This window comes from Coturnix japonica, chromosome 18 (genome assembly GCF_054131305.1).
Source record: "Coturnix japonica strain WE chromosome 18, WE-NBRP24, whole genome shotgun sequence".
NCBI classification, from domain to species: domain Eukaryota; kingdom Metazoa; phylum Chordata; class Aves; order Galliformes; family Phasianidae; genus Coturnix; species Coturnix japonica.
Window position 1 is genome coordinate 8,375,556 of NC_140680.1, and position 26,345 is coordinate 8,401,900.

The following is a 26,345-nucleotide window of genomic DNA, read 5'->3' on the forward strand; positions in this document are numbered from 1 at the left end:
TACTTGTTATGGAGTGCACATGAAGTCTGTGAGAGTGGGCTGATTTCCTGAACTGCTGAGGACCACTGGATGAGAACTTGGAGGGAAGGCAGCACACTCTCCAGTGCTGGAAATGGGCTCTACCCTGCCGAGTGACTGACATCCAGCCATGTTTGGTTCACTATATGCACCACAGATGGTGTGTTCCCCCTCCTATCTTCAGGATCCAGTTGACATATTGCATAAGTAGCAGCATATTCTTTTGCTCCTTTCATTATTGCTTTGCAGAGTTGCCATTGTTTTATACTGACAATCAGATCTTTGTGGGAAAAATTGAGGACAATCAGATTTTTGTGGGAAGAGTTGAGGACAGCAGCTGCCTTTCTGATTTTGTTATGCCAACATATGGCTTTTTGTTGTTCCAGGAGCCTCTTTAGCATTTGTCACATTGAATTTACATTGGAATAACCTCTAGCTTAAGCTGCTATTTTGGCAAATCATTTTAGCCTTGGAGCTGGGTCAAGCATTTATTGGCCTGTACAGTACAGGCAGAATCCATGGGAGATGAGCCACTCCTTCAGTGTGGGGCTCTTCTGAATCCAGCTCCAAAAAGAAATGAGCAACAAAGGAGGATATGGAAAAACTCTTATCCAATTTAATTCAAAACAAATACTGCTGGGCAAACACTACCTTGGGGAGCTACTAAGTCTAGTATTGTAATTTGCACATAAAAAGTGGCTTTCATTACAATTAAAGGTCTTTTTCAGTAAATTCTTCAGTCCATTAAGATTAATTTCATGAATTACTTTAGTTGTCTGAAGGGAATACCCCAAATGTATTGGAAGGTGATTCTCACTGAAAAAGTAGCAATTAAGTTTAAGATAAAATGTATTCTCTTTAGAAGAATAAATTTATTCTCTTTTTATGTGTACAGCGGTGAGACCGGTTTCCATAACTTGTCCAAATCTAGCCACTTGTCCAGTGAGAGATGTTTCTACTTACAAATAACCAAATATTGAGACAAAAATAATCTGGTAATTACGATATATAATCTAAGGAGACGGATGGTGGAGGTCCAGATTTAAGGTTCTATTTTGGATAGTGAATTCCTCTGCAGTGTTTGCAGTACAAGCATGCTGCAGAACTCGCTACCCCAGATTATATAAAGTCCTTTAGCATTATTAGGAGAATGCAGAGTTTCCCTGAAAATGCTTTGATCTTGTCTCACAACACTTCCCAGAATTTGGAAGCGCTTGCTTTGCTAGGTCCTGTTTTGGACGGCTGGCATGATTCTAGCCAGCTTGTGTTCAAAATGGAAAAAATAATGCAAATAATTTGTGCAATAAGATGGCCCACACTCTGGACTGGAATACTAATTATCACTTACGAATTTAGGGTAGCAAATGATATTTCAGTCAGAAATAGCACTGTGATTATCCTTTGGTTTTTCCTTAAATTATTTTAGGCAAATAATATATATATTATGATAACAATGTAGTGCAGAATAAAATGGAAACAAATTAATTTAGATACAAATGATATTCAGTAATACTTGTACATATTTTGGTATCTTGTTTTCACCTTATGGTGTGACTCCAGGGCTGTATTGGCATGGATATTATCTGTCTTTTTCATAATTTCTTTATCTCTTCATCATTTAATCAAGGCAATATCCTTACTAATCTGAGAAACCATGCACTCATTGAGCCAAGAGTACTCTAATCTGGGCCACGCTGAGCCAAAAATAGCTGAATACAGGAAAAGAATGGAAACCATTGTACACACTGTAGTGTCTGATGTTTAAGGCTGTTGCTTAATGATATACAGATCTGCTGACAGATGTCTTATCAAGTCATTAAAAATTCAGTCTGCTAGTTCACGTTTGTTCAAAAACTGTTGATGGTTTAGCTTTCTATCAGAAGGTTTTATGCGTGCTTATCCATCTTTCTGTCTTCCAGATCCAGCATACATTCAATATGCATTTCAAAAGAAATTCAGTCCTGCATCTGCTTCTAGTGTAAGTGGGATCCCAGGTGATCCCAAGTGCCCAGATACACTGTTATTGATCAAAGATCCGTTGCAGCTTTCTTCTCTTTATTATTCAGACTAAGGCTTCTTTTCCCCTTTCTGTTTTACAGGAAATTTCAAAAGGTTTATTGGAATTGCTATAAGAGAGCCTGACATTCAAGTACTAAGCTATTTCTGTCAGTTATACTTCAAGTCTGTATAAGCTTCTTTTCTTTAAATTGTATCTAGGAGGCTTGTAGCTCTTTAAAGAGAAAACTCCAGTGCTTTCTCATAGGAAGCATAGAGGTAGTCAGTGCAAATAAACTATCATCCAGTCTGGAACCATGTGAAGAATGAACTGAATGTTTTGTTTGTTGGCTTCTAAAATAGATCAAGTCACTAAGTACCTATTATCAGTGAAATGGCCCATTTCTACTAGAAAAAAATAGCCACTGAGAAAACAATTTGTACAATATTATATTTTCCACACGTTTTATCTTCCCAGTTGAACTGAGTGAAATAAAGCAGATCTTCAAATTTTTTTTCCTCCTTTCCTTAAAAAAAAAGGACGCTTCCATGTCAGATGCCATTATGACATATTGCCCCTGTGCTGCCATCTGTCACATGGCAACAAAATGTAATGGAATGTTGGTAGGAAGGTTCAGCCTCTGCTGCTATCTCACCAGCATCTGTTTCTGACATTGCAGGCAAATGAAGTAAAAGAGGAGGCATTACTTTAAGGTAATAATAAGTTTAGTAAACTTTTAACTATCAGTGTCATGTGGGCTGCTACTCAAATTATAGATTTGGGGAGAAATTCTCTCGTTACCTGGAGGGGGGTCAGCTATTACTCTGATTTCAATTACATTGTGTTTTGTTCAGTGCGTTCTCTAATGTAAGGTTAAAACTGTTGCAAGTTACATTCTCTCTTTGGAGTTCTGTGATGTTTTCCACTTCCAGAAATGTTGTGTGATTGAAGTGTGAATGGTACTGTAATCTTAGATGTAATTTTCTTCTAAACATGCAAAATCATGGTAGGAAAATTATTTTTACCTAAATCAACTGAATTATCCATGGTCTGTATTACTTATCTTTAAAACTGACTTTGCGACTTAAATATGTAAATAAACAAGTAACAACAACAAAGTAACCCTAACAATAACAACATCTTGTGCATGACAAACTACTTTTCTAGAAGTTAAGGGTGATACCATTTTCCTCCTTTGTGAATCTCCAGGCATGACACTGGATCATGTTTAAGACACCTCTCTGTCTTATTCATTACATGGATTATTTGTTTGAAATATAAACATACATAAGAATGAGACTACCATTAAAAGTACCCAAAATTAAAGCCTTGATGTTTACGCAGTTGCACAACACATCTATAAAGTGGCCTTAAAAATGGAGAAATCTCAACTTAAAAATACACTTACAGCTTCCAAATTTCAAGGGGCAAGCATGCACATCCATAGGAAAGTCTTCTAAATGCATTGGACATTCTGCTCTCACAGTCAATCTATAAAGGATCAGTGAGCAAAAAGACACATTTATTCTACTTTCATAGAAATAGTAAATAGACTACTATTTAGACACATAAAATCGTCTAGCATCTGTTATGTGATTAATAAGCAGTTAAAACAGGACCTGAATGGCCTATCTCGGGATGCAGATGGACCTTTGTAAACACAGCAATGAAAGTGACTGCTTTATCCATCTTGACTTTCAGACAAAAGAGTCACATAAATATAGCTATATAGAGACAACGTGCCATTTTTTTCATTGCTCAGTCCATGGCTCTTTTCAATTCAGAATGTTTCCACCACTATGCATCATCATTATTTTGAAATAACGACCTCTGCTTACAAATGATTAATTCAAGTTACTACAGTCATAAAAAGAATAATATGTTAACAATAAGAATGATCCCAGAACAAAAATAAATAAACACCTAATCAATTCAAATCCGTTAGTGAAATGTTTTTCTTTCTACAAATGGAATAATAAGTGTTCTTCTTTAAATTCTCGTGTCCTGTATTTCCAGTAAGCACAAGAAATTAGAATGTGCAATTAATTCTTTGCTAATCTTAGAATGAAACTTCTATAGGATGCAGAAAGACCCTTTTATGTGAAGTAGGAGGCTAGATTACATTGAACTTTCAGTCTTCATTCAGCTTTCCCTGGAAGTGTTCAAGGTGACGTTGGGATGGGGCTTTGGGCAACCTGGTCTTGAGGAAGGTGTCCCAGAGCATGACTGGAGATGTGGAAGTAGGTCATCTTTAAGGTACCTTCCAGCCTAAACTATTCTGTAATTCTGTTTTGCTGATAGAATCCTTGAAAGCAACTCAAAATTAAGGTCCTCTGCAAATTGATTGTTTCCTAACTCTCTAGGCATCTTCTCATAAGCAGTTGTCAACAAATCTGCAGCATCTTTAAAGGTAGCACAGCGGAAGGAAAACATTTGCAAATATCTTTTTGTCCATCATTGTATGACCTATTGTGAAAAAAGATGATTAAACAAGAATCAACCCTCAAAAAAGAACCTGTTTCCCACTTGGAAAATAACTTGCTTTACCAACTTAAGCTGTCAGACTAAATGAAAAGATGAAATATTTGAGGGCTCACCTCATTGTGTACAGCAGTGTCCCATCCTCTGTAATTCGTAATAATTTATTTGGCATCGTCATATTATGAGCCACTGACTTCTTTCCATTGTGGAAAAAGGTATCAGGTGTCCAAATTTTGCTGGCCATTAAATTGTTTAACCGGAGAACAGTCATAGGTCCTTTGAATTTTAATCTCTCATCTTTCCAGCTTTGGCGGAAAAAGACATCTATAGTGTATTCCTACACCAATTCAGGAAAAAAAATAATAAAAAGGTAATGCTGCCATGTGTTACAACACAGGAATTTGAAAATTATAATCTTACTGTTCCCTTAAAGCAAGACTGTTAATTAAATTAGTAATTATCGGAACATTTATTCTCTAGATTACTTACAGCATATTTGAAGCTGGCTATTTAGCAGCTACAATATCATAACTGCACTGAACAGAATAAATGTTAGGAGGAATAGCATATCAGAAGTTAGAAAGAATTGCAGATACAAGGTATAGGAAACAACTTTTGGACCAAAAGTCATACTTTGGGCCAGTGGGGAAAAGATTAGTTCAGTGTATGCAGGGCGAATCAAAATAACCAACATTCACTATGAAAATGAAGATGACATTCTACAAATATACATTTTTAGAAATTAAGAGGCAGAGGGTGAAGCTAGAAAACATATGTTGGTGCTTTCTAAATAAAACACAGAATAGTTTCACACTGGGGTGGGAGAAAATATGGAACAGTCTTGTGGATGCAGTGTACTATAGTATTTACATGGGGAAACACCCCATCCCTAAGCGGAAGTGCTAAATGGGATTATTCTTTGCCTTCCATCACTATTATTACTTTATGATAAATGTCAAAAGCAGCTATCCAAACACTGTTCAAATTACCCTGAATGATAATCTTTTGGCTGAGAAATGGAACGTTTGCTGAGATCTCCTGCCAATGACTGACGGCAAATCCTGAAGGCAAGTGTCTCTGGCACACAGTGCTACAAGTAAAAGAGCTTCCCCAAGGAATATATTAGTAAAGAGAAACATTGTGGAATGAACATTTCAGATCTCTCTCTAGCAGTCTCCCTCAGACTTGTGATTTTTATTGAAAAAAAAAAAAAATGGCAGCACTGTACAACATAAGAAACTATCAGCAAGTATTGATGGTGATAGTCTTGTGGCATTTTCCTGATTTCAGGGATCAAAACACCTAAATAAGTTTATTATAGACAATAAAATGTAGTTCCAGGGGATGATCTTTGTTGTTGTTCTTCTTCTTTGCATCTGAGACCTGTGAATCATGTTGATGCATATTTAATTGAAAAGATAATAACATTTTCACTTTCTTAATCACATGCTCAGTGTGCTGCTGGAGGCTGGATTTGTTCAGCTCCAGTGACAGCAGTTGTGCACTTTTAGAAACATCTTCCTTCAGAACTTTGCTGGATCAGAGCCTCAGGTAGAACCTTGTGCAAAATCTTGTCCCACATGTGTGGAAGAGTAGAAAATAGAGGAGATACAATAGGCAGTGAAGTAGGTGGCATTAAAATACTGTATTTCCTCAGCTCCAAGGATTCTTCTTACACACTTGGGAAGAGTAGAATACATGCCCAGATGGTGATACCACTTCAGTGTGCATTTAAGCCATTCACTTTCTCTTGCAACTGCAAAGGTGAGTGGGAGGTGGTGCAGGTTTAGAGAAGGGAGTCTGGGTCTTCCCTTTACATGAGCATAGGATTCGGATGTTGGAGTCTGGGAGGTTTGGTAAAGGAATCGTGACAGCAGAATACAAAATTCAGTTAAAAAGGAGCTGACAGATCATGCCTGGCATAAACTGCATCATTCTCTATCCCAGGCTTCAGTGCCATAAACCACTTTGGCTGAGCTGTCTTACCTCCTTAGCTTTCTCAACCCGCTTTAACATGTACAATAACTCTCCTCAAATGAATCCTGACAGACAGCTGATCTCTAAGATCAAGTCATCAGATACTCTTACTGTGATTATAGCTTTCTTCCACCACGGACTGCCATCAGAACAAACTGTGTACCATAGCACTGTTTTATGTGCAAGTGGGTGAGCAAGATAAAATTCAGTACAAATTCTCCACAGAGGAGAGTCTTCTGTCTTTAGCTTGTAAGTAAAGAAAGAAGATTCCTATTTGCACTTTATATATATACATACATATAAATTTCACCAAAATGACATGCATATGAGAATGAGTAGTTATCTGCTCATTAGTTCAATCCACCATCTGAGAGATCATGCTTCAAAGTCTGTGAAGTTCTTCCAAGATTATATGTATTTATTTCTAAAGGTATTTTTCTCCTCTTTAACTTTATTCCCAGGTTTAAGATGGAGCGAAGGCATTCTCTTTATAGAATCACAGGTTATGTCTATGCTGTTCTTAAAAGAGTGTCTTGAGAGTGGGTAGGAACACCATGTACTGCCTGAGATATCAGCCTACTATGTATATAACTGCCTCATTGGATTCCTGCAAACAGATGGTCTAGGTATGCTGGTGTCTCACTGTGGCTGTAGTTTTGTAACATATGGCGTCAGCTGGAATAGCTCATTCCCAGCCTCAAGCCATCAGTCTAGGCTCAGACAGCAGTGCATCGTCCTGTTGGCGTGCCAATATAGATGCCTGTGAGGCCTTCCTGTGACCAATTCCCATAATCCAGTCAACAGTGACTGTCAATCTTCTCACTGGACCAAATTTGGGGTAGCCCTCAAATGATAGTGTCGACAACCAACTTGTAATATGCACAGAAGGCTTTGCATTAAATGTGCATGCAGTTAACATAAATTTATATTCTGATAAGCTCTTCATTTGGTCTTTCTCTCTATGTTTTTCTCTTATTTTCACACATTTCCTTAAGCAGAAGAGTTAGCATAAGTAGGCTGTACACACATTAGTTTTTATGCAAGGGGAGTAGGAGTATTACACTAAATCCTTTTCTGTGGTCTCTTGCTTTTCAAAAGCTGTGAACACCTGCCTGTGTGTTTTTGGCAGTGATTGCTTATGCTATAATAATGCAGCTACAGTGAGCTCAGTTTATCTTTTCCAACTATACTTATTCCTAATTTTGAAAGTAGATTATTTTTTACTTCAATATTTTATCCCTGAAACCCAAATCCTATGCAAATATTAGTTTTTTCCAGGAACATCAAATTAGCCTTACCTTGTACTCAATAATGAAATCATCTAAAACTATCAACTCTAAGTACACACTGAAGTTCAGACAGACTGTTCCCAAATAACACAGCAGAGTCACTGGCTACTCTACATTTATGTCTGAATGTAGGAAAGCATCAGTGCCTGTTTATTAACTCGCTGTTCTTTGTTTGAGTTTCCTAGTAAATATGACTCAACAGATCAACGTGAACTGAGCAGACAAGTCATCAGTGTGTCTATTTACCGGGATTGCCTTTCGATTTCCCAGCAGAAGCTGGAAATAGCCCCAGCATCTCTTTCTCATGTACTTATGATGGTCTAAGTTGGAAATATAGATTTGACTTTAGGTTTATAAATGGTGTCATCCAAGCAGTCAGGAAAATGGTGGCTTTGCATAAAGCTCATTTATGAAAATAAACTATTTTAGAAGAGTTACTTGCTCTGTGGTTCTGGTTTTTGATTAGACGACTGACAATTCTGAAGAGATAAACTGAACTTCCTGTGATATTTTTTCTGCATGTTCTTATTATCTCTTTCTTTTGTGAATTCCTCCAGTTAAACGCGGGCAGTTACAAGATTGAATTTTCTTTTTTTTTTTACTTTTTTTTTTCCCCCTCCATTTAAATTAATGAGGATGTTTTCTGCATTCATCTTTACACAGGATCCAACAGATACTAGTAATTGCAAACCAGGCTTTCCCTATCAATAGCAACCTACTTGTGAAGGTCTCATTTACATGCAAAATTTAAAGTACTTTATCCATATTTTTACACTTTTTTATCTCTTAAGACCAGGGATCACAACATCTTCATTCAGTTTTCTGAACTTCTGAATCCCCTGCAGTTATCTGGCAATTTGATTTTCATATTCATGCCATAAAGAAGTGACACTAATTCTCCCATTAATCTTCTCTTCTCTTTCAGCAGCCAAGTTCGAGGAAACTCACTTCCAATTGATCAGTAGCTTTTAATATAAAAACACAGGTTAGAGTGTATGGATGTCACATTGTAAGCACAAGTGTTAATTGCGTTTTAAGATTATCATCTTTCTCAGCAAATTGGATCAGTGACGTGCCAGCAAGGACCTGAGCAATCATTCTCAGAGGAGTACTGATCCAAACCTTAATGCATTTCATAACTTATTAGGTAGCAAATATAAGGTGTGTTAGAATACATTATTAAAGTCATTGAGGATGCTAATTTCAGGGCACTTAAATGCAGTCACGGCTAACAAGAATCACTGCACGTAAACACTGACAGCATTTCGGAATCAAGGTCTTAAAAAAAACACAACGGCTTTAAAAGTAGTAAATACATTCTTGCTTACATCCTCCATCCTTCAAATTAAAAAGACAAGAGAAAATGAACGCTCTAGAAATATAGGCCATCACTTACCATATCATGGTCTGAAACAGGCCCAAAGCTGGTGACGAAGATGTCAGTCTTCACTTCAGTTACACGCTCTGATGAAGCAGGAAATTAGGACAGTGAGTGTCTATCAACAGTCTTCATTAGATCTAACCATTACCAATTCTCACAATAAATAGAAAAATTATTGGCTTTGATTAGCAATTCTAAAATTGGTCTACAATACAGTCCTGATAATTTATTGCTTCTCAGTGTAATTTCACAGTGAATATGGTCAGCAACAATATATATATGTATTTTTTATTATGGTGTTTCCGTGGGACTTTCTGAGACACGATTTGTTGTGCTGAAACACAGCAGACACAATTCTGCTGCTGTAGAAATCTTGTCACTCTTTGACTATTAAAGGTTTTTGTCTGACATTCAAGCAGTGCCAAATATTTTAAAGTGTACTTAAAAGTCTCATTGGGTACCCAGTGCTGCTGGGAAAGCTGATTGAAGGTCTCTAATAATTAACCCTAAGCTTATGAATTATTTATTTAGTGCTGGGACACAGAAACAATTAAAAAAAAAAAGAGAGAGAGATAAAATACATTCTCCTGTATAAAAAAGTAAAGGTGAGTTTTCGTTTTGTTTATTTATTTTATTTTATTTTATTTTATTTTATCTTATTTTATTTTATTTTATTTTTGCATGAGATGTCTTCATTACTCCTGATTATGAGAAACAGAAACAAGTTAAAACTTTTCAAAATGAACATAATCTCATCCACTCTGTCTGATTTCCATACAGAACCAAATACTTGGCTTCTGGAGATCCACTGTTTAAAGTTCATTTCAGAAATTCACAAACTTAATCTCTCTCCTTCCTCTCCCCATCCCCTCAGTGTACCAGTCACTACAGCATGCTGGTATTTTCTAGGATACACATCAGAAAATATTCACCCAGGATGGCAAGTATCAAAATAACTCTGTTGAGTTAAATATAGTTGCAGGGAGTAACACCACCTGAAGGCATACATCCTAACAGTGTTGAGTGGAGCTAACCCCATCAGCTCTCAGAACTTACACAGATCTCAGACTGAATATTCACTATAAGCACTAAACAAACTAGTGTGGGTTGGGTTTTTTTTGTTTGTTTGTTTTGGCTTTTTGTTTTTTGTTTTTGTTTTGTAGGAATTTGAAATGTGGAAGGAGATTTGCATTTCTCAAATAACTTTCAAATAAAATAAATAACTTTAGAAATTTTTGACACTAAAAATAACTTTTGAGAGGCTAAAAGAAAAGTACAGAAAGTGAAGGTCATGCAGCAAAGCAAAAACTGTCATTTTCTGTAGTTCTTAGGGACGTTGTGAAGGGTTTGAATGTAGATCAGGATTGTCATAAGACAAAGAAACATATACCTATAACATCCATATATTATTGTTTAGATATTGTAAAATAATTAACTAAAAATAATTAATAGAATCCTCTGATTTGAAAACACTTCAGATGTGCTTTTTTGGTTGTTGGTGGCTTTTTGGTTGTTTTTTGTTTTGTTTTGTTTTGCATCTGGGAATAAACAAGATTAATTGAAGTTCTGACACAAAGAGAAGTGAAATATGGAATCATGGTTAACAAGCAATACACATTTTTATATATAACCCCAAAAATTCTACTGACAGTGTTCTACCGTGTACATAGGGTTGTCAGTTGCATTCCAAAAACTCTACAACTTGTCAATATATATATTAAATCGGTTTAATAATACAATATATATACCAAAAAAAAATACCTCTCATTGTAAGACAGCGGTAATCTGAATGTAAATTTGCTTCTGAATCTACCATCGTTCCTGTAATATGCTGAATGACTCTTGTATTCTGTTAGAAGATCAGTTCAAAAATCAGGTAGTAGGAGAAGAAATCTGTAGCACTCATTGAAAAGACTGAATTTCCAGTTTATTCTTTGTAATTACTGTAGCTGAGTTGCTTAATAGTGGTTCTTTTGGTTCTTTGAATCTGACAAAATCACTGGATAGGTGCAATTTCCTCCTTGGCTGTCCAGTGAAATGAAGGCATGACCTTATCACTGTTTACAAGCTTTTCAACTGACTCAGAGAAATTTAAGTATTCCTTTGACATCTAATTGACTCTGGACTTAAAGAAGTTCACAGTGAGAATTTAATCTTCTATTACGGGAAGAAGCGTATGGTTATCCAGAAAGTACTTGGATTGGAAGTAGAGTGTTCTCTCCTTCAGCTCATCACTTTTACAAAGATCAAGAGGTGAAGGCTATGGTCTGGTATGAAACAGCCAGCAGAAAAAGAAGATGTAGTTTTCACAAGGTCCAGTAAGACACTGCTGAGTATACTTTTTAACTTACAGATGCCCTATCACCTTTTCATGAGACTGGGAATCTAGTATCATCATGAAATCTATTAGCTTTCTGCATATTGAAAGGTGAATCTCAAGCAACCCTTTAAAATCCTTCATTCTGACTTGCCACTTCTCCACCTCCTTTCTACTGAGGCATTCCCACATGTGTCATTAGGAAACAGAAGGTGCTGGAAGCTCTTCAGCCCCAAGGGATTCATTCTTAATAGTATAAACTCAGAAATTTAGGAGACATATGGCCATAGAGTACAGGTTAAAGCTTAAGGAAATAATTTTGGGGAAACAAAATTCTTCCAAATTAAGATGGAAAGTTTTTGAGAAAATAAATAGAAAAAATAGTGTTGCTTTTCATTTCTGTATTGCAGCAAAGATAATTCAAGTGACACAAAACTTGTAGTTAACAATAGAAAAACTTGATTCTGAAATCACAAAAGACTGTTGTCATTGTACCAGTTAAGACTTCTGTAGGCCATCTGATCACCACCCTCCACAAATCCAAAAAAACCCCACTGGGCGCATGATCAGATGATTAGTTTTTCCTTTGATTTGTACCACATTTTCAAGAGTGAGAAAAATGTGGAAATGTGTATGAACACAGAGATGAGCCCCTCCAAATCTATGTGGAAATTCTGAAATTTTTGTTTACTGTTTAACTAAATAGATGATTCAACTGTGCTGTGTTTAGAGCTTCAAAAGTTGTGACTCACTCCTGCACAGAAGATGTGTTTACTGTATGCATACAGTTAGGATATATATTTAGAAGCAAGGTTAACCACGTTCTGTTTAGAGCTTGAATACCACGAGAAGGCTTAAACTGTGCTTCAAATGCTCAGAATGCATTGAGATTTTTTTCAAGAACTTCAAATCCTGATCTATATTCAAAACCTTCACAATGTCCCTAAGAACTAGAGAAAATTCTAAGCCATTAGAAACAGGCTCGGGACAGGAGCTGATCTTACTGCTGAGGATAAATCCATCAATCAATTGTGAAGACACTGGCCATGTCTCTTAACTATAACATCTTTCTCATGAACCAGGAATAGATAATAATAGATAATACAAAGATATCTGTAGATCATGTAATTCCATTTAAAATAAATAAATAAATAACAATGAAATAAAAATTATTAGTGACCAAATAGCTTTACATTATGTTTAACAATGTATGCTGTAAGGTCCATCTGGTTATTGATCAGCAAAATGACTGCTGTGTTTAACGGCACGGAATGACACATCAAACAATAAAATGGTTTGTATCGGGGGGAAATTATTTTGATAGAGATATGCCTACAAAAGTGTCAGTGTACACTACTGTCACTGCTTCCAGCCACCGTGTTTTGGTAATGATGCTAGGATAAACTCTTGAAATTAATACGTAAAAGCAATAAGTGTTTTGATTTAAATTCCCAGGGAGCTTATTATTTCTTGAATGGTGATTGGATTACAAGTTGAGAACAAAATAAAGAATATAGATTGATTTTAACAGCATGAAATAAGCCCATTTATCATAGAAAACTATGTATATACCTGCTGGTATATGAACACAAGACTTATCAGAATTACTCATTTTGGTATTTTAAATTAATTTCCTTATTTTTGATACTGCACCTGCTCCCCCCGCCTGTCTTGTTAAAGTGTGTGCTTTAATTATGGAAATGGAGAAGAGTCTTCCTGTGGTTTTGAAAGAAGGGGAATTAGATGCCTGTATAGCGTGAACTGCTCCTACTGACGACAAACTACACGTGGAGTAATTGCACTGGTTGCTTTTGCAAAAGTAGATACCAAAATGGAGAGCAATGAGCTGTCCTGAGATTGCTCAGCCGTAGTTCACGCTGCTACGAAGGGATGACTGAGAGCTATGCTGTCTCATGCTTGCTCTCCCCACAGCAATTAACAGCTCAAAGCTGCCTCCCTACTGTTGCATCAAAGCTATTTTCCTAAGGTCTTCTCTGTCCTTTTACAGTTGTCCTTACATCAGTGTGGTACTGACAGAGTTGGAAGAAGACCAAAATAAGCCCTTTTAGTTCTTAGAGAATGAAGTGCAGTATCTGATGCTTCTTCATTATGGGATTATGAGTAAGCTCCAATATAGGTCTCTCTTTTCATTTAGAATAGAAACAAACTGGTTTAACTAAATTTTTATTGCATGTAGAGACTAGAAACATATTTTCTCAAAATTATAAGTTGGTTTAGATGGAGTTCAAATTAAACAATTTCCATTGGGACCACAATCACCAAAAGGTCAGTTTATCATATATTTATAGACAGTGTTCTCATAAAGCTGAATTTTAATACCTATTTAACATAATACTGTCAAGTTTATTCTCCGTCATTTTAAATGTAAGCCCTTTGTGAAAGTAATGAATTGCCTGAGATGGACCAGAGTTCCACTTAGGGACAGTCACACTCAGTTTTGATATCCATCACAAAAGACAGATAACAAATATCCCTTGCTGATAACATTACAAAACTATAATTCTGTTCAATACTAAAGTAGTGTTTGTAATCTATTTGGGATGCTCTAATGGCCACTCAACCCAACAGTAAAAGCAAATTCAATTTATGGAGATTTTCTCTGACCTGCCTGATCAAACCTGCTCTTATTCTTCTTAGTTCTATATTAACCAGTCTTCACACTACAAAATCCTGCTCAAAAGGATAAAAGGCATTTGCAGTTAATTCTAAGTTAGGAGGTCACAGACCATCTGATATTGTTTAGTTTCATAGAGGAGATGTGTACACTACTAAGATGATAGTTTAAAAAAAAAATAAAAATCTGTAGCTACACCTGGTATCATGTTATTGAATTTCAAGCACAAGGTTCAAACAACTTGCCCTGTGCAAGCTCTCTCTGCCCTGTGGCCCTCCAAGCCTGCCATCATAGTTAGCCAGGACTCATATCTATTCCCCACACAAAGACATCCCAGAACAGAAGTCAATGTAATACTCATTTATTTGCAAAACTTTTTATCATTTCTTATTGCTTTTCCATTCTTCTAAACTCCCACCATAGATATAGAATTTTACTATGAGAGGTCACCAAACACTGACTTCAGTTTTCCTGCTTATAGGACTCTTTCAAATTACAGTCTAATTATTTTCTTCAGCACTGGGCATTTGAAAAGGGAGCAACATCTTTTCACCCCTAGTGCTTGGATCCATACAGTTCACACAGAAAATTAAGCTTTTACCTAAGTGACATCACTGTTTATTTTTAATCTTAATGTCTAACATGATTCCCACCCCTTCAGTTTCAATACATTACTCTGTACAACCCCTCCATCTTCCTTTTTGTAAATGAATATTCTTTTGTAGAGTTAATAGGGGTTCTCTAGTGTGATTCAGAACATTTTTAGATTCATTTTGGATGTTCTGTTTTCCAAGCAGAAATAACTGTAAATGTAGTTATCTGTCCATGTTTATGGACGGATGCTGAAGATGCTGTTTCCTGGTGATGTATGACTAAATGACTGTGCCCACATACAGAGGCAGTGAACATCTAAATAACACAGTTTATATCAATAATTATTGATAACAGGTGGAAATTTGTCAATGCATAACAGAGTGCTGTGTTTTACCTTTAAAGAAAAATGAGATTAATTTTAGCCACAATGCCGTTCTTTAAAATAAAGACTTATTCATTTATTCGGCATCTTTTCCTGATGGGTCACCTAATCCATATTTTTTTTACATTCTTTCTAAGGAGAAGTAATTTGTTCTTTGTTTAAGGGCAGAATGCTCAGAGCTACTCACTTTATTTCAGGTACGGTCTTGCTAGGCATTCTTACAAATAGCAGTATTAAATGCCTTATTCTCTGAAGAGCATAAGCATTTCTTCTTATTCATTTTGAAGTGATACCTCAAAAGTAGGTGTTAAAGAAGGGAGGCTTTAAAATTAATCATGCACTGACTCCACACATGCTGAAATAGGTGCAAAATTCATCAGAAATTCATTCTCTATTTTGTTTCTGTTCATGTACGTAATTTGGTTTTCCATATATTTGCCATTTGTATACGTGTAGTGCATAAGGAGAGGTGTTAGAGGGATAAGCAGGATAAGCAGAGAGCTTTCTTCAATCTGGCCCTTTCTGTAAGAGAAAGTAACCGTACCATGCATTGCTTTACTTCACCTTTTCTTAGAAGACACTCTCTTAGAAGAGAGAAAACATTATGAACTTCCAGCAGTGGATCAAACTGTAATGAAAGTCTGTTGAACATACACCTCCAAAAACCATGTTATACTGATACATTCATTTGCACTTTTTGATGGATATTTCTATGTCTGGAAAATGTCAGAATACATTCCACCAAATGACCTAAATGAAATACATCAAAATCACACCATCTCGAGTTTCTTAGCTCAGCGTTTTGAAAAGCTGAACTTCAGAATTCCCGAGTAAACCCTTTATTATCAGTTGACATTATAATTAAAACTATTGGCCTATATGCACGTCTCTATTTTGTGGAATAAAATGATGTCTTTTGAATCGAGCATTTTAAACATGTGCTACTGCACAGAATTTACTTGGATTTGGGATTCTCAAAATGTCTTGATACACTTAGTTCCAGTGTTCTACACTAAGGAATAGAAGAGGGAAATTCAATTTATTCTGAGGTACTGACATCAGAAACGTACACTGTATTAAGTAAAAGGCAAATTGTAGTCTCACAGGTCCTTGGCCTGTTTCTACACTGACCTTGTGACCAATCTCTGGACTGCAATTCAGAGAAGGAGAGTAATTCCTTTCTGTGGGTCTCCTTTTGCTTACTCTTCTAGTAACTGTAAATTAAATCCTAATAGCTACAAAACTCACAAGAAATCATCATGTGCTCAGATTTTTCTTGTACCAGACTTTACACAGTTTGCAGAGTTCCGTTTATTTATTGCCTTCTGTGCTGTGTTTATTTACTGTGATATAGTAGCTTACTGAATTCTACAGTTGCATTAATGAAAGATTAAGGAGCATTTGTTTCTCTACTAATCCAAAGGTTTACAAGCAAATAAGCAAAAGTACTGGTAGAGAAATGATTCTTATTTTGTTTTATATTATCTGAAACTGCACACAGAAATTTACAAACCAACCCTTTTTGAAATGTTTTTTCTTAATGGACCCTTTATAAAAAGAATTTTATCTCTAGACATTCTTGTAAGTCAGTGAAGTCAAACCATGGAAGAAGCTGGCTCACAATGCAGAAACTATTGCAAGATGGTAGCCTTGAGTCACAGAATAAGATTAGTTTTAATTATCTGTCCTTTCATAAGCAGCAGATGACTTAATGCAATGTGCCCTGTTTTTCTTACAGGGCTCAGGTTCTGCTGAGAACTGGTATATGAATTGGGTTAAGTAAACTTTGTGGGGTGGATGCGTTGCTTTGTTTTGCTGGCGGGGAACAGTGGCACATTTAGTATCTCTACCTTTATGAACAACAACCTTTTGAGACCCAGTTTTGGGCTCCTTTCTCTGACGAACAAATCAGAGAGTCAACGTAGGGATACTGATAAGGAATAGGCTTTGTAAGAACATTTTTATAAAGATGTAATTGCTATGTGGTTTTATACCTTCTTATGGATTCAGCCCTGAGAGCAGAAGAAAAACATTTTTACCAACTTGCAAAGACAAAATGTTACAGAAACAAATTCTGACATACCCAATGGAGAAAAAAAATGTTATAAACTTCTCTGAGACATTTATATGACTAAGGTTGATTGATGTTTTCTTTTTTAAAACCAGATCCTCTTACTCTTACTCAGTGGGATTTTTGCATGTTTGAATGTGCTGTTTAGGTCTGATTCATAAACTTTTGCCATTTGTCAGGTCACATCTTTTATTCTTCCTACATTGGAAATTTTAATAGGTTTCAGAGATCTGGAATTGTCAACTATTTTCTTACTTTGAGCAAAAAACCACAGATATTACATATCAACATATATATATATATATAAATATATTGAAGGTAAACAAGTTTGTCTTGGAAAAATGACATTGTTTTAACTGTTTTTTTCTCTAATGCTTGTAAAATTTTAACACACCTCCCAATCCTGGTCTCAGGCGGTTGTCATAGCCATCCAGCAGGCGATCCAATATCCTGGTAAATACTGTGGTGTTGTCTTTAAGTTCATCTTGCGACGAGGTTTGTCCATAGCTGAAATACAGAAAAATTAAAACTGAAATACAGCTATCAGCTAGGAATCTTACAAAGCAATAATTCCAAAGCGTGTCTAATCTTGATTATACTGATTTATGGTCATAAAATCTTCTTCATAAAATTACAATATAGGGTTCTTTCACTTAAACATTTTACTTTTAAATTGTACATTTTTAGGATAATCTGAGAAAACTAATGTCTTTCCATGAAGAGTGAGGTGAGCAAACATAACTTCAATTCCTCAATGCTTATCTCATTGTTTAGTAATCTTTGAAATATTCCAATGTGTTCTTCAGTAAAAGGCTCCTTTGTGTTACAGCAGATAATGAAGGAACTGCATGCTAAGAAAGACACAGCAATTGAGAGCACCGATATTTAAGAACTGAAAATAAGTGTTAGAAAAACAAAATCAAAGAATCCCACAAAGATGTCTTTATGAGTAAATAAGTAAATCTTATGAGTGTATTCTATCATAAATCTTTAAATAATCCTGCTTTATTTCCTGCTTTCTTCTAGTGGCTACATTCAGAGAAATTTCTCCCATTTTCTCTTACAAATGTGTAACGGATCCACTTCTTGAGATGGAAATCTGTCCTATCTCTGAAGCTTTGCTTACAGATCCCGAATGTATAACTCTTACTCAGCCAAAGGTCCTGAAATTCTGCCTGAACAAGGATAGAATTGAGCTCTTTGATCTCAGCTACCAGAACCTTACTTCCATCATTACAAATCAGAACGAAGTCCTTGGGCTTAGTGGTTTCTGTCTGCTGTAAAAGGCATCAGAATCGACTTTTTTCTTAAATCTGAAACTTTTCCAATCATAGATAATTCCCTTAATCATAGATTACAGTTGTCTTAAAGCCAATCCCAGTACCATTTTTTCACCCATTGCTGGGAAGATTTCCATTGTAAACATGTGTAGTCATCATGACTGAAATACAAAACACTGCTTTGCAGAACATCACTTTCTCACGTGTTCTGCTGAACTGGATCAACAGTGCAGTACCAGAAACTTCCATAAGGCTCAGGTCTAGCCACAGCCATGACTCTTTGGGCAGCTTGCTATCTGTACAACCCTGGTGCTACATGGCTCTCAGTGCTGTGACAGTCACTTCTGCTTTAACTAGCAAAGGCCATCTTGTAAGGAATATTACTGATAAGCAAAGCAATCTATTTGTCTTAAAGTAGCTGTAAAATTATTATCTGTAAGCAGCACATCCTTCTGTAACTCAAACATCCTTGGATATCTCACATGGATATTCCACTTGTATCAAACACAGAAAGGAGGAGGAGAGGTTCTCTGAGTATAGATGCTTTGCAAATGCTTCCAAGCTGTTTCGCAGTTCAGATTTGAATAAGTATCACTGCATATTTGAACAAGTTTTAGAACCGACATTCACATCACTGTTTTACTTCAATGGTATGTTACTTATAGAGAACAGTTTTCACTTTAATGCATATAAATCACTGTTCCTAATGAAGAAGAAAAAAATCTCTAGCAGCCTTTCAAAAATGCTAGCAATACTGTGCATTTTTTCTAGTCCCATCATACAATTTCACTTAATACAGATTAGGTTGATTTGTAATTATTTTTCATACCCACAGTTGCATTTTAAGATGCTAATGTGCTTTTATTTTTCCTACACATCACTAAATATCAAGTTTTCCTGCTGTCTCCTTTGAACAGTTACCTTCCAAAGCATTTTTTCTTGTATGTCTTATGTAGTATTGCAATACAGGACTGTTCACCGGATTACATTCTCTATTAACACTCACTGTCATTAAACAAGCTGCTGCACATACATCTCTCAAGGATAGCAGAAGGTCATTGGAACTGAGGTGGCAAGAGGATATAAGAAAACTTAAGAAATTCTAGGGGTAGATAACTGAGTATGTTTGCAGAAGCATCATCAGAAAGATGGACTATCATGGCAGCTCAGTCTGTGGATGCAATACAACACAGCGCTTCCACCCTGGCTGTTGCATCTGTCAGAACCCTCACCTGTTCTTTCCACCATTTTTTTCAGAGGTAAAGAGCCATTAGGGCAGGTTTTAATTGACACATCGTCACAAGAGGAAGAATCTGAACATTTGTGTTTGTATAAAGCACACCACAGCTCCACAGGGACTGTGATGTTTCAGTCAAAACTCCCATGTTAAAGCAGCCCCAGTGCTGTTCTGGATTCTGTGTTTTGTTTTTCATGAAGAATGATATGGGGAGGACTGTGTGCTTCTGCATCACCAATGTTTTGTCTGACTACTGTTTGGGTTTTTTCCTGAAGGAATTAACAGCACTCCAGAAGAAAAGGCAAGGGAAGTTACTGTGACAAAATGGCTCTAAAAACAGATGCAATTCATGTAGAATGTGTACGTTTGTGGAAGAAGTGACTGTATGTGACTGTGGTTTCATATTAAGCCACAGTATAATAAAACACTGTGCACTAACTCCATCTACAGGTCATTATAATACTGACACACCATATAATTTTTAAACACTAGTCCAATGCATTTTAATTCTCACACTACGAATGCACTTGCCTAAGTTATAGATAGAGCACACATAAACATACACATATAGTTGTACACACACTGATAAAACTCAACACATTTCCACAAAATTACCTAGGCAGGCCGGGTGTAGGACTTCATGAACACTTGGAAACCTCACGTTTCTCAATATATTATCAAAACAAAAGCATTTCTTCTAAAACATCACACTTATTCTATATGTTAAATGTATATGTTAAACCTTTTATTTCTTCTTTTTTAAGAGAAAACAGTTGTGCAGATGAACCTTCGCCCCTTTGCACACTTCAATCTATTGAAATTCATCAAGGTACCAACAGATAAGTTCATCTAAGAGCTGCTCATATGTGAGAAGACACTGTGGACATCCAGACTCAAATGAATCTTTTAGGAATCACTTTCAACAGAGCAAAACTGAAGCTGCTGCCGGGTCATGAGGCAGCACTGCTGACAAGACACAGATATTTCAAAATACAGGACTATATCTGCCAGTGTTCCTAACTCCTTTTACTGATTTTTGCATTTCATAGACTTCATTATACTCCAAACTACCTCACAGTTTTTAGTTGACCTAATAGCTGTTGGCTGATGTGTTGTACCACTAACCATTGTTCTGTTTTTAGGTTGTAATTTCTACATACGTTCCATTGAATTTCAGTACAACATTGTCTTTCAAATAGTTCAGCTGTCCGTTTTGAGCGTGCCTGTTCCTTACCCAAGCCATCCCTCTTCACCAAGGAGGTCTGTTTTGGAGTCACAAGGGCACAGAATCCTAACCCAACAAAAAATGACTTCTATTGCCCTGGGGTTAACATGGGAGAAGGAGCCACAGGGCTGGGAGTGTTCCAGCAGCACCCACAGGAGAAAAAGTTATGAACAAGCACTTAAATTAAAAGTAAAAAATCAAAACAACGCACATTAATTACAGGTTTTTATCCTCTATGAAAGTTTCAGTTCCGAGCAGTCATTTTGTGAGAATATAATAGACTGGATAGGTGTTTAAAACTCACTTTGCTTTTAGCTTGTTTTAGGTAGGTTTTGCTTTGGTTTATTCACAATAGTGCTAAAAAAAAAAAATAGTTGTTATGAGAAAAAATTACAGTTTTCTTTCAATCTTCTCTTAGTTAGATTTATCTGGGATTTGAACAGGGATTAACTTTCCCCAATACACTGAGCAGTAGTGCAGCCCATGCAATATTACACTGCCACATTAAATTCAAGGTTCTCAAAACATGTCAGTGCATTCCAAAACGTCTCCTCACCTTCTTTCAGTCAGTGCATTCAGCAGAAGGCTCCAGGCCCAGAGGCAGTCGCAAAGAACGAGGAGTCTCTTCATGGTGGGCTCTGAAACTGAAAGGAAAATAATCGTCAGTGTCCTCTATCTTAAAGCAGGAGCTATGGGAAGAAACCATCCCATCTAGGAGACTTTTGCAGAATAATTTGATGTCAGACAGTGACCTCACAATGCCATCACTTGTGTCACTCAGCCTAAGGGGGGCCTTGGCCATTTTGTTTTCCTTCTGCTTTGTACACAGAAGCTTTTAGAGTAACGTATGTTGCACTGAGGTTGTGTTCTTGTTTGCATTATTCTTGAACTTCCACAGAAGTAATTATGAGTCAAAGCTGCTGCCCCCAAACTCTGTGACAGTCCTTACTCCATTCCTTCCTGACAATGCACCTCCCTAACATTTCCAGGTAGGCAAGTGTAATTCTCTTGTTTGACTTGAGCCAGCCTGAGCTCTCCCAAAGCTCCTGGAAGGTGTCAGTGCATATCTGTGCACCTGAGGAGAGCGGTGCTTCCCCCACAGCCCCTGCTTTGCTTTGGTGTGGCAGCAGCAACTTTCTTCTCTGGCTGTATGTAACTCCTCTTCCACAATACATTTGTGTCACAGAAGGAATATAATCACCAGACTCTGTGATCTCTTGCTACATATGCACAGTAATATTTTTGTCAGGCTAAAGGGCACAAATCACAATGAAACCATGTTTTGACACCCTACACACCATCTCCTAAGTCTTTAGCAGGCTCTGATTGCTGCTGGGAAGTGGTTTTGCATTGGAGCCTTTTCCTCACCTCCAAACGTTTCCTGTCCTCTCTCCAAAGTGAGTTACTCTCAGTTTACCTTTGAGTAAAAAGTAACACAACCAGATTGTTTCTTTTGCTTTCCAGTGAACCATAAAACACAAAGTTGGCTGACGTTTGTGGAATCGGTGTTCTAGATTCCAATGACTGCCCAGGAGATGCTGCAGGTCCCCTTGCATATCTAGAGCACTGGAATCCAGTTTATTTTTACCATCTATTACATTAAATAAACAAAATCTGGAGCCCATCTTTTCCCCCAATCGTTGAGTTTTTAAGCTGCCTGAGAAAACAAAGCACTGTGCATAGAAATGCTCTTGTATCTTTAAATAAAGCTACCCCAATTCACTGCACACCCTCGGGGACAATTTAAATCAATAAAATATCATTACAAAGCCGCATGTAAGCAGCGAGATATAATTAATGCGTTTATAGACAAATGATCGGCAGATAAGCATTTAGTGGGGCTGAGCTAATCTGACTGGGTGGGAAGAAGCTGGACAGAAGGCAGGGAGGAAGATTTTCAGGGACTAGATTGCATCTGAACTTGCTCTGGGATCAGCCCCCTCACAGATAGAGAAGCAACATCTTTGGCTTCCAAAATCACCTTCTCCCAGTCCCGCCAACTTCTGCCTTTGCAAAAGGCTTCTCAGGCTGAGGAAGGGAGAGTGAATTATTTGGGACTATCTTGATCTGTTGAGCTCCACGCTCTCTCCCCCCAAAGCCCTTCACACCGTTCCCTCCTACAACAAATCCAGAAAGGCGCTATAAATCCTAGAGGAGGAAAGTTTCAGGCAGCTGGAAAAACCAAACCGTGAAGACTTTGAGGGAGCACAGGACAGCAGCATCCCCTGCCCCTGGCCTCCCCCGGCTCACGCTGCTGGGCACCAGCTCTGCTTTCCCCATTCAAAATGGGAGAAGGAGCCACGCGGCTGTGAGCATTCCAGCAGCGCCCACTGGAAAATAATAACAATAATAAAAATAAAAAAGAAAAAATAATAATAAAAGGAGAAGGAAAAAAAAAAAAGAAAGAAAGAAAGAAAAGAAAGAGAGAAAGGAAGAAAGAGGCATTTTGATGCATTTTGACCCCCATTGAGAGATTTGCACGGCTCCGAGGCGCAAATCTGGACTTGTTTTCCTCCCGGCATTTCAACTTTGTATTTCCCCCTCGCCCTGAGCGAGCCACCCCTCCCACCGCCTCCCTGGGAGCAAAATAAATAAATAACAAACCCCCATCCATAAACCCAATCCACCTTTTCCAAGTGGAAACCCGAAGCACGCTAAAAAGGTAAATAAAACGAAAAGAAATGTTGAAAACGCCCCTCGATCGCTGCGGATTTTCGAGCTGGAAAGGGGGTAGAAAAATCCCACCCCGAGACGGCGGTACCTGCGGGGAGAGCAGAGCTGAGCTGAGCTGAGCTGAGCAGCCGCCTGCGCGCCGGGACGCGGTGCCCGCAGCCGGCAGCACCCGGAGCGGTGCGGGTGTGCGCGGTGTGCGTGTGCGGTGCTGTGTGTGTATGTGTGTGTGTGTGTGTGTGTGTGTGTGCGCTCGGTGCGTGCCAGCAGCCGCCCTTACCGGAGCCCCTCGGGCGCGGGTCCGCGGCGCTGCTGCCCGGCTGTGCCGCCGCTGCGCTCCCGCCCGCGGCGCGGAGGCTGCGCGGCTCCGGCCCCACCGCTCACTCCGCCTCGGCCATCGCCCGCTGCCGCCGATCCGTTCGTCCGGGTTGACAAACCCGAATTTCTTATTCCGATATTCCGACCTCCGCTATACAACAAAAGCTTTCTCTTTACCAAGACAGTAGTAATACGTCCCAGGGTAAACCGGATGTGAAATAGGCTGTGACTTCATGCCAGAGAGATTTTATTTTAGAAAGGAAGGTGGTACCAAGCTCTCATCTAGAGACCAATCCGCCCATTTTTTATATGCAGCACAATTTAACTTCCAGCGCTCTCGCCCTAATCCCTTTCTCTCTGGCTGCAGCCTCAAATCCTTCTACAATCTGCAGCGTTATTATTATTTGGGGGGGGGGGCACAGCCCGGGGGGGGGGTTGAGGGGGGGGGCAGGGCTGGAAATCTTTGGACACTCTCCGTTTACAAACCGCTCTATTTTAAGGGTCGAACATTAAAAATACAACCGACTTGCGTTAGCGTTCAACCTTTGATCAAATATTTAATCGCGGTACACACATGAATGAAGGGTAGAGGGAACAGAGAGGATGCAGCACACCTCGTGTGCGCCTGTAGAGCCGGGGTACCCCCAGGGACGGGGTGGGAGCGGGGTATGCAGCCAGGCGGGGACAGAGCTGCTGTGCGATCCCAGCGAAGCGCAGGTCGCGTGCGTTTGGGACCAGACCCGTGGGGAATGGGCTCCCCGAACTCCCACCTTTTACCGGCGAGTGCCCACGGAGCGGCCCCGGGCTCGGCTCTGCCGGGTGCTGCGCCCGGACCCCCTAACCCAGCTCGTCACGGTCCAGGGTCGAGGCTGGACGGACGCCCCCGACCCTCCCCTTCCTCCTGGCCACGCGTGTCACCGGGAGCGCCGCGAGGAGTTGGCCGCTCCTCGGGTGGGAGTGAACGCGGAGAGCTCGGCGGGTGCCGGTATTTGTGCGGGGGAGCGAGGGGAGGTTGGGCGCAGCAGGTACAGAGAGCAGCCGCTCACCTGCCGGCCGCAGGTTGCTGTAGCTCAGAGCACCTTTCTGCCGCTCCCAGCCCTCTGCAGAAGTGGCAGACGCTGAGAACTGCCGTGAACGTGGTCAGCTGTCTTAGCTCTGTTCAAAGACCATACGAACTCCTCTGTGCCCGTTCCTTACCAAGCACTACCAGCATCCCTGAGAAGGAAAAAATCCTTGTATCATATGCACCTACTGGATCTTAAATACTGTTTACTTTCCTTCTTCCCTTCTTAATGCCATCACCGATCCACTTTCTGTTCCTTCCTACAGTTTTGCTCCAAGGGAGGTCAAAATGCATATATTTTGTCAGAGATGAGTTGGCATCCTCTGTTACAGCTCATGCACCTATTGCAAGCTTTACCCAGTTTTTAAAAATCAAGTATTTCTCATTCTTCATATCCTCACAAAAATGCATGGTACCTTTGGCTTTGTAAGAGCATGAGAGGGATTTGATTTAACCCAACAAAGCGATGACATTCCTAGCTAAGGCTGGCAATAACTTCCAAGGTGGCGGTCATTTTGGATAAGTGCCTGACTTACAACACTGCAATGATTTCCCTAAACACAAGGAAAGCAGAATTGTTGTTTATCAAAGTCCCTCAGGGCACCACGGATGCACAGTCCTTATGATCAGCACTAAATGGTCACAGGTTATTTTAAAGAGATCTGTGGTGGACTTCTTGCTTTGTTTCTTGGCATCTCCAAGGTAGTTCATCTTAGTTTGATTCAAGGTTGTTAGCAGTGCACAGGAAAGTGGGGAACGGGAAAACCTGGTGACTTCCCAAGGGGATTTTGAGTCATGGCTTTTCAAATCATGAGCATGCAGAGACTTTCTTAGTGGCTAGAACTATTTCCAAACACGCAATGCTTCCACCTTCTGTTCTTTGCTAACATAATTTTCTATGTTTTTATTCACGTCAGGATTTTTCTTAAGCGACAAGTGCACTGAGGTCCTCAGCTGAGTTTACAAAAACAGTGCAAGGTATTTTCATTAAAGTACATGGAAGTTGTGTACTGAAAAACTGTTGAGATCCCTCGCCCTGTCACTGTGGCATTAATTATTAATTAACAATGACCTTGTGAGTGTAGACGCACACAATTAAACTATTTTCTTGATGAAAACTATAAGCTTGCATCAGTAAATAAATAAATGCTCAGCACAGCTCCAGTATTTCATTTCCCCTTCATTTCTTATGTCCATATGAATTCTATGTACATTCGCTGTATGTGTGTCTGTAAATAGGTGGCTACAGAGAGAGACGGACAGATGGAGTGAAAAGTGAATGGTTCATGTACGTCTGTGCCATAAAGTACGAGCTGAAATAGTTTCAGAGCCAATGGTGCATGACCTTGAATCCCATGTTTCCCCCTCTTGATTTATTTTAATTGGTATCTAAACAATGGTTTTTATTTTA

The 26,345-nt window shown here is 38.6% G+C and overlaps 1 protein-coding gene across 3 annotated transcripts in view; it reads right to left on the reverse strand.

Annotated features, from left to right (window-relative positions):
• The window catches only part of GABRA1 (gamma-aminobutyric acid type A receptor subunit alpha1), a 37,342-nt gene extending 13,104 nt beyond the window's left edge, over positions 1-24,238 (reverse strand). Inside the window, exons 1-6 of one of the 3 annotated variants that reach the window (XM_015876366.2) lie at positions 23,834-24,238; positions 21,440-21,527; positions 17,536-17,648; positions 9,158-9,225; positions 4,612-4,832; positions 3,423-3,505 (exon numbers count right to left, since the gene is read on the reverse strand). In XM_015876366.2, the coding sequence (XP_015731852.1) occupies positions 3,423-3,505; positions 4,612-4,832; positions 9,158-9,225; positions 17,536-17,648; positions 21,440-21,513 (559 nt within the window). In that variant the 5' untranslated portion in view covers positions 21,514-21,527; positions 23,834-24,238. Of the gene's footprint in view, positions 1-3,422; positions 3,506-4,611; positions 4,833-9,157; positions 9,226-17,535; positions 17,649-21,439; positions 21,528-23,644 lie in introns of all 3 variants that reach the window. The other 2 variants (XM_015876367.3, XM_085518837.1) reach the window with 2 other exon arrangements.
• Positions 24,239-26,345: the final 2,107 nt, after the last annotated feature.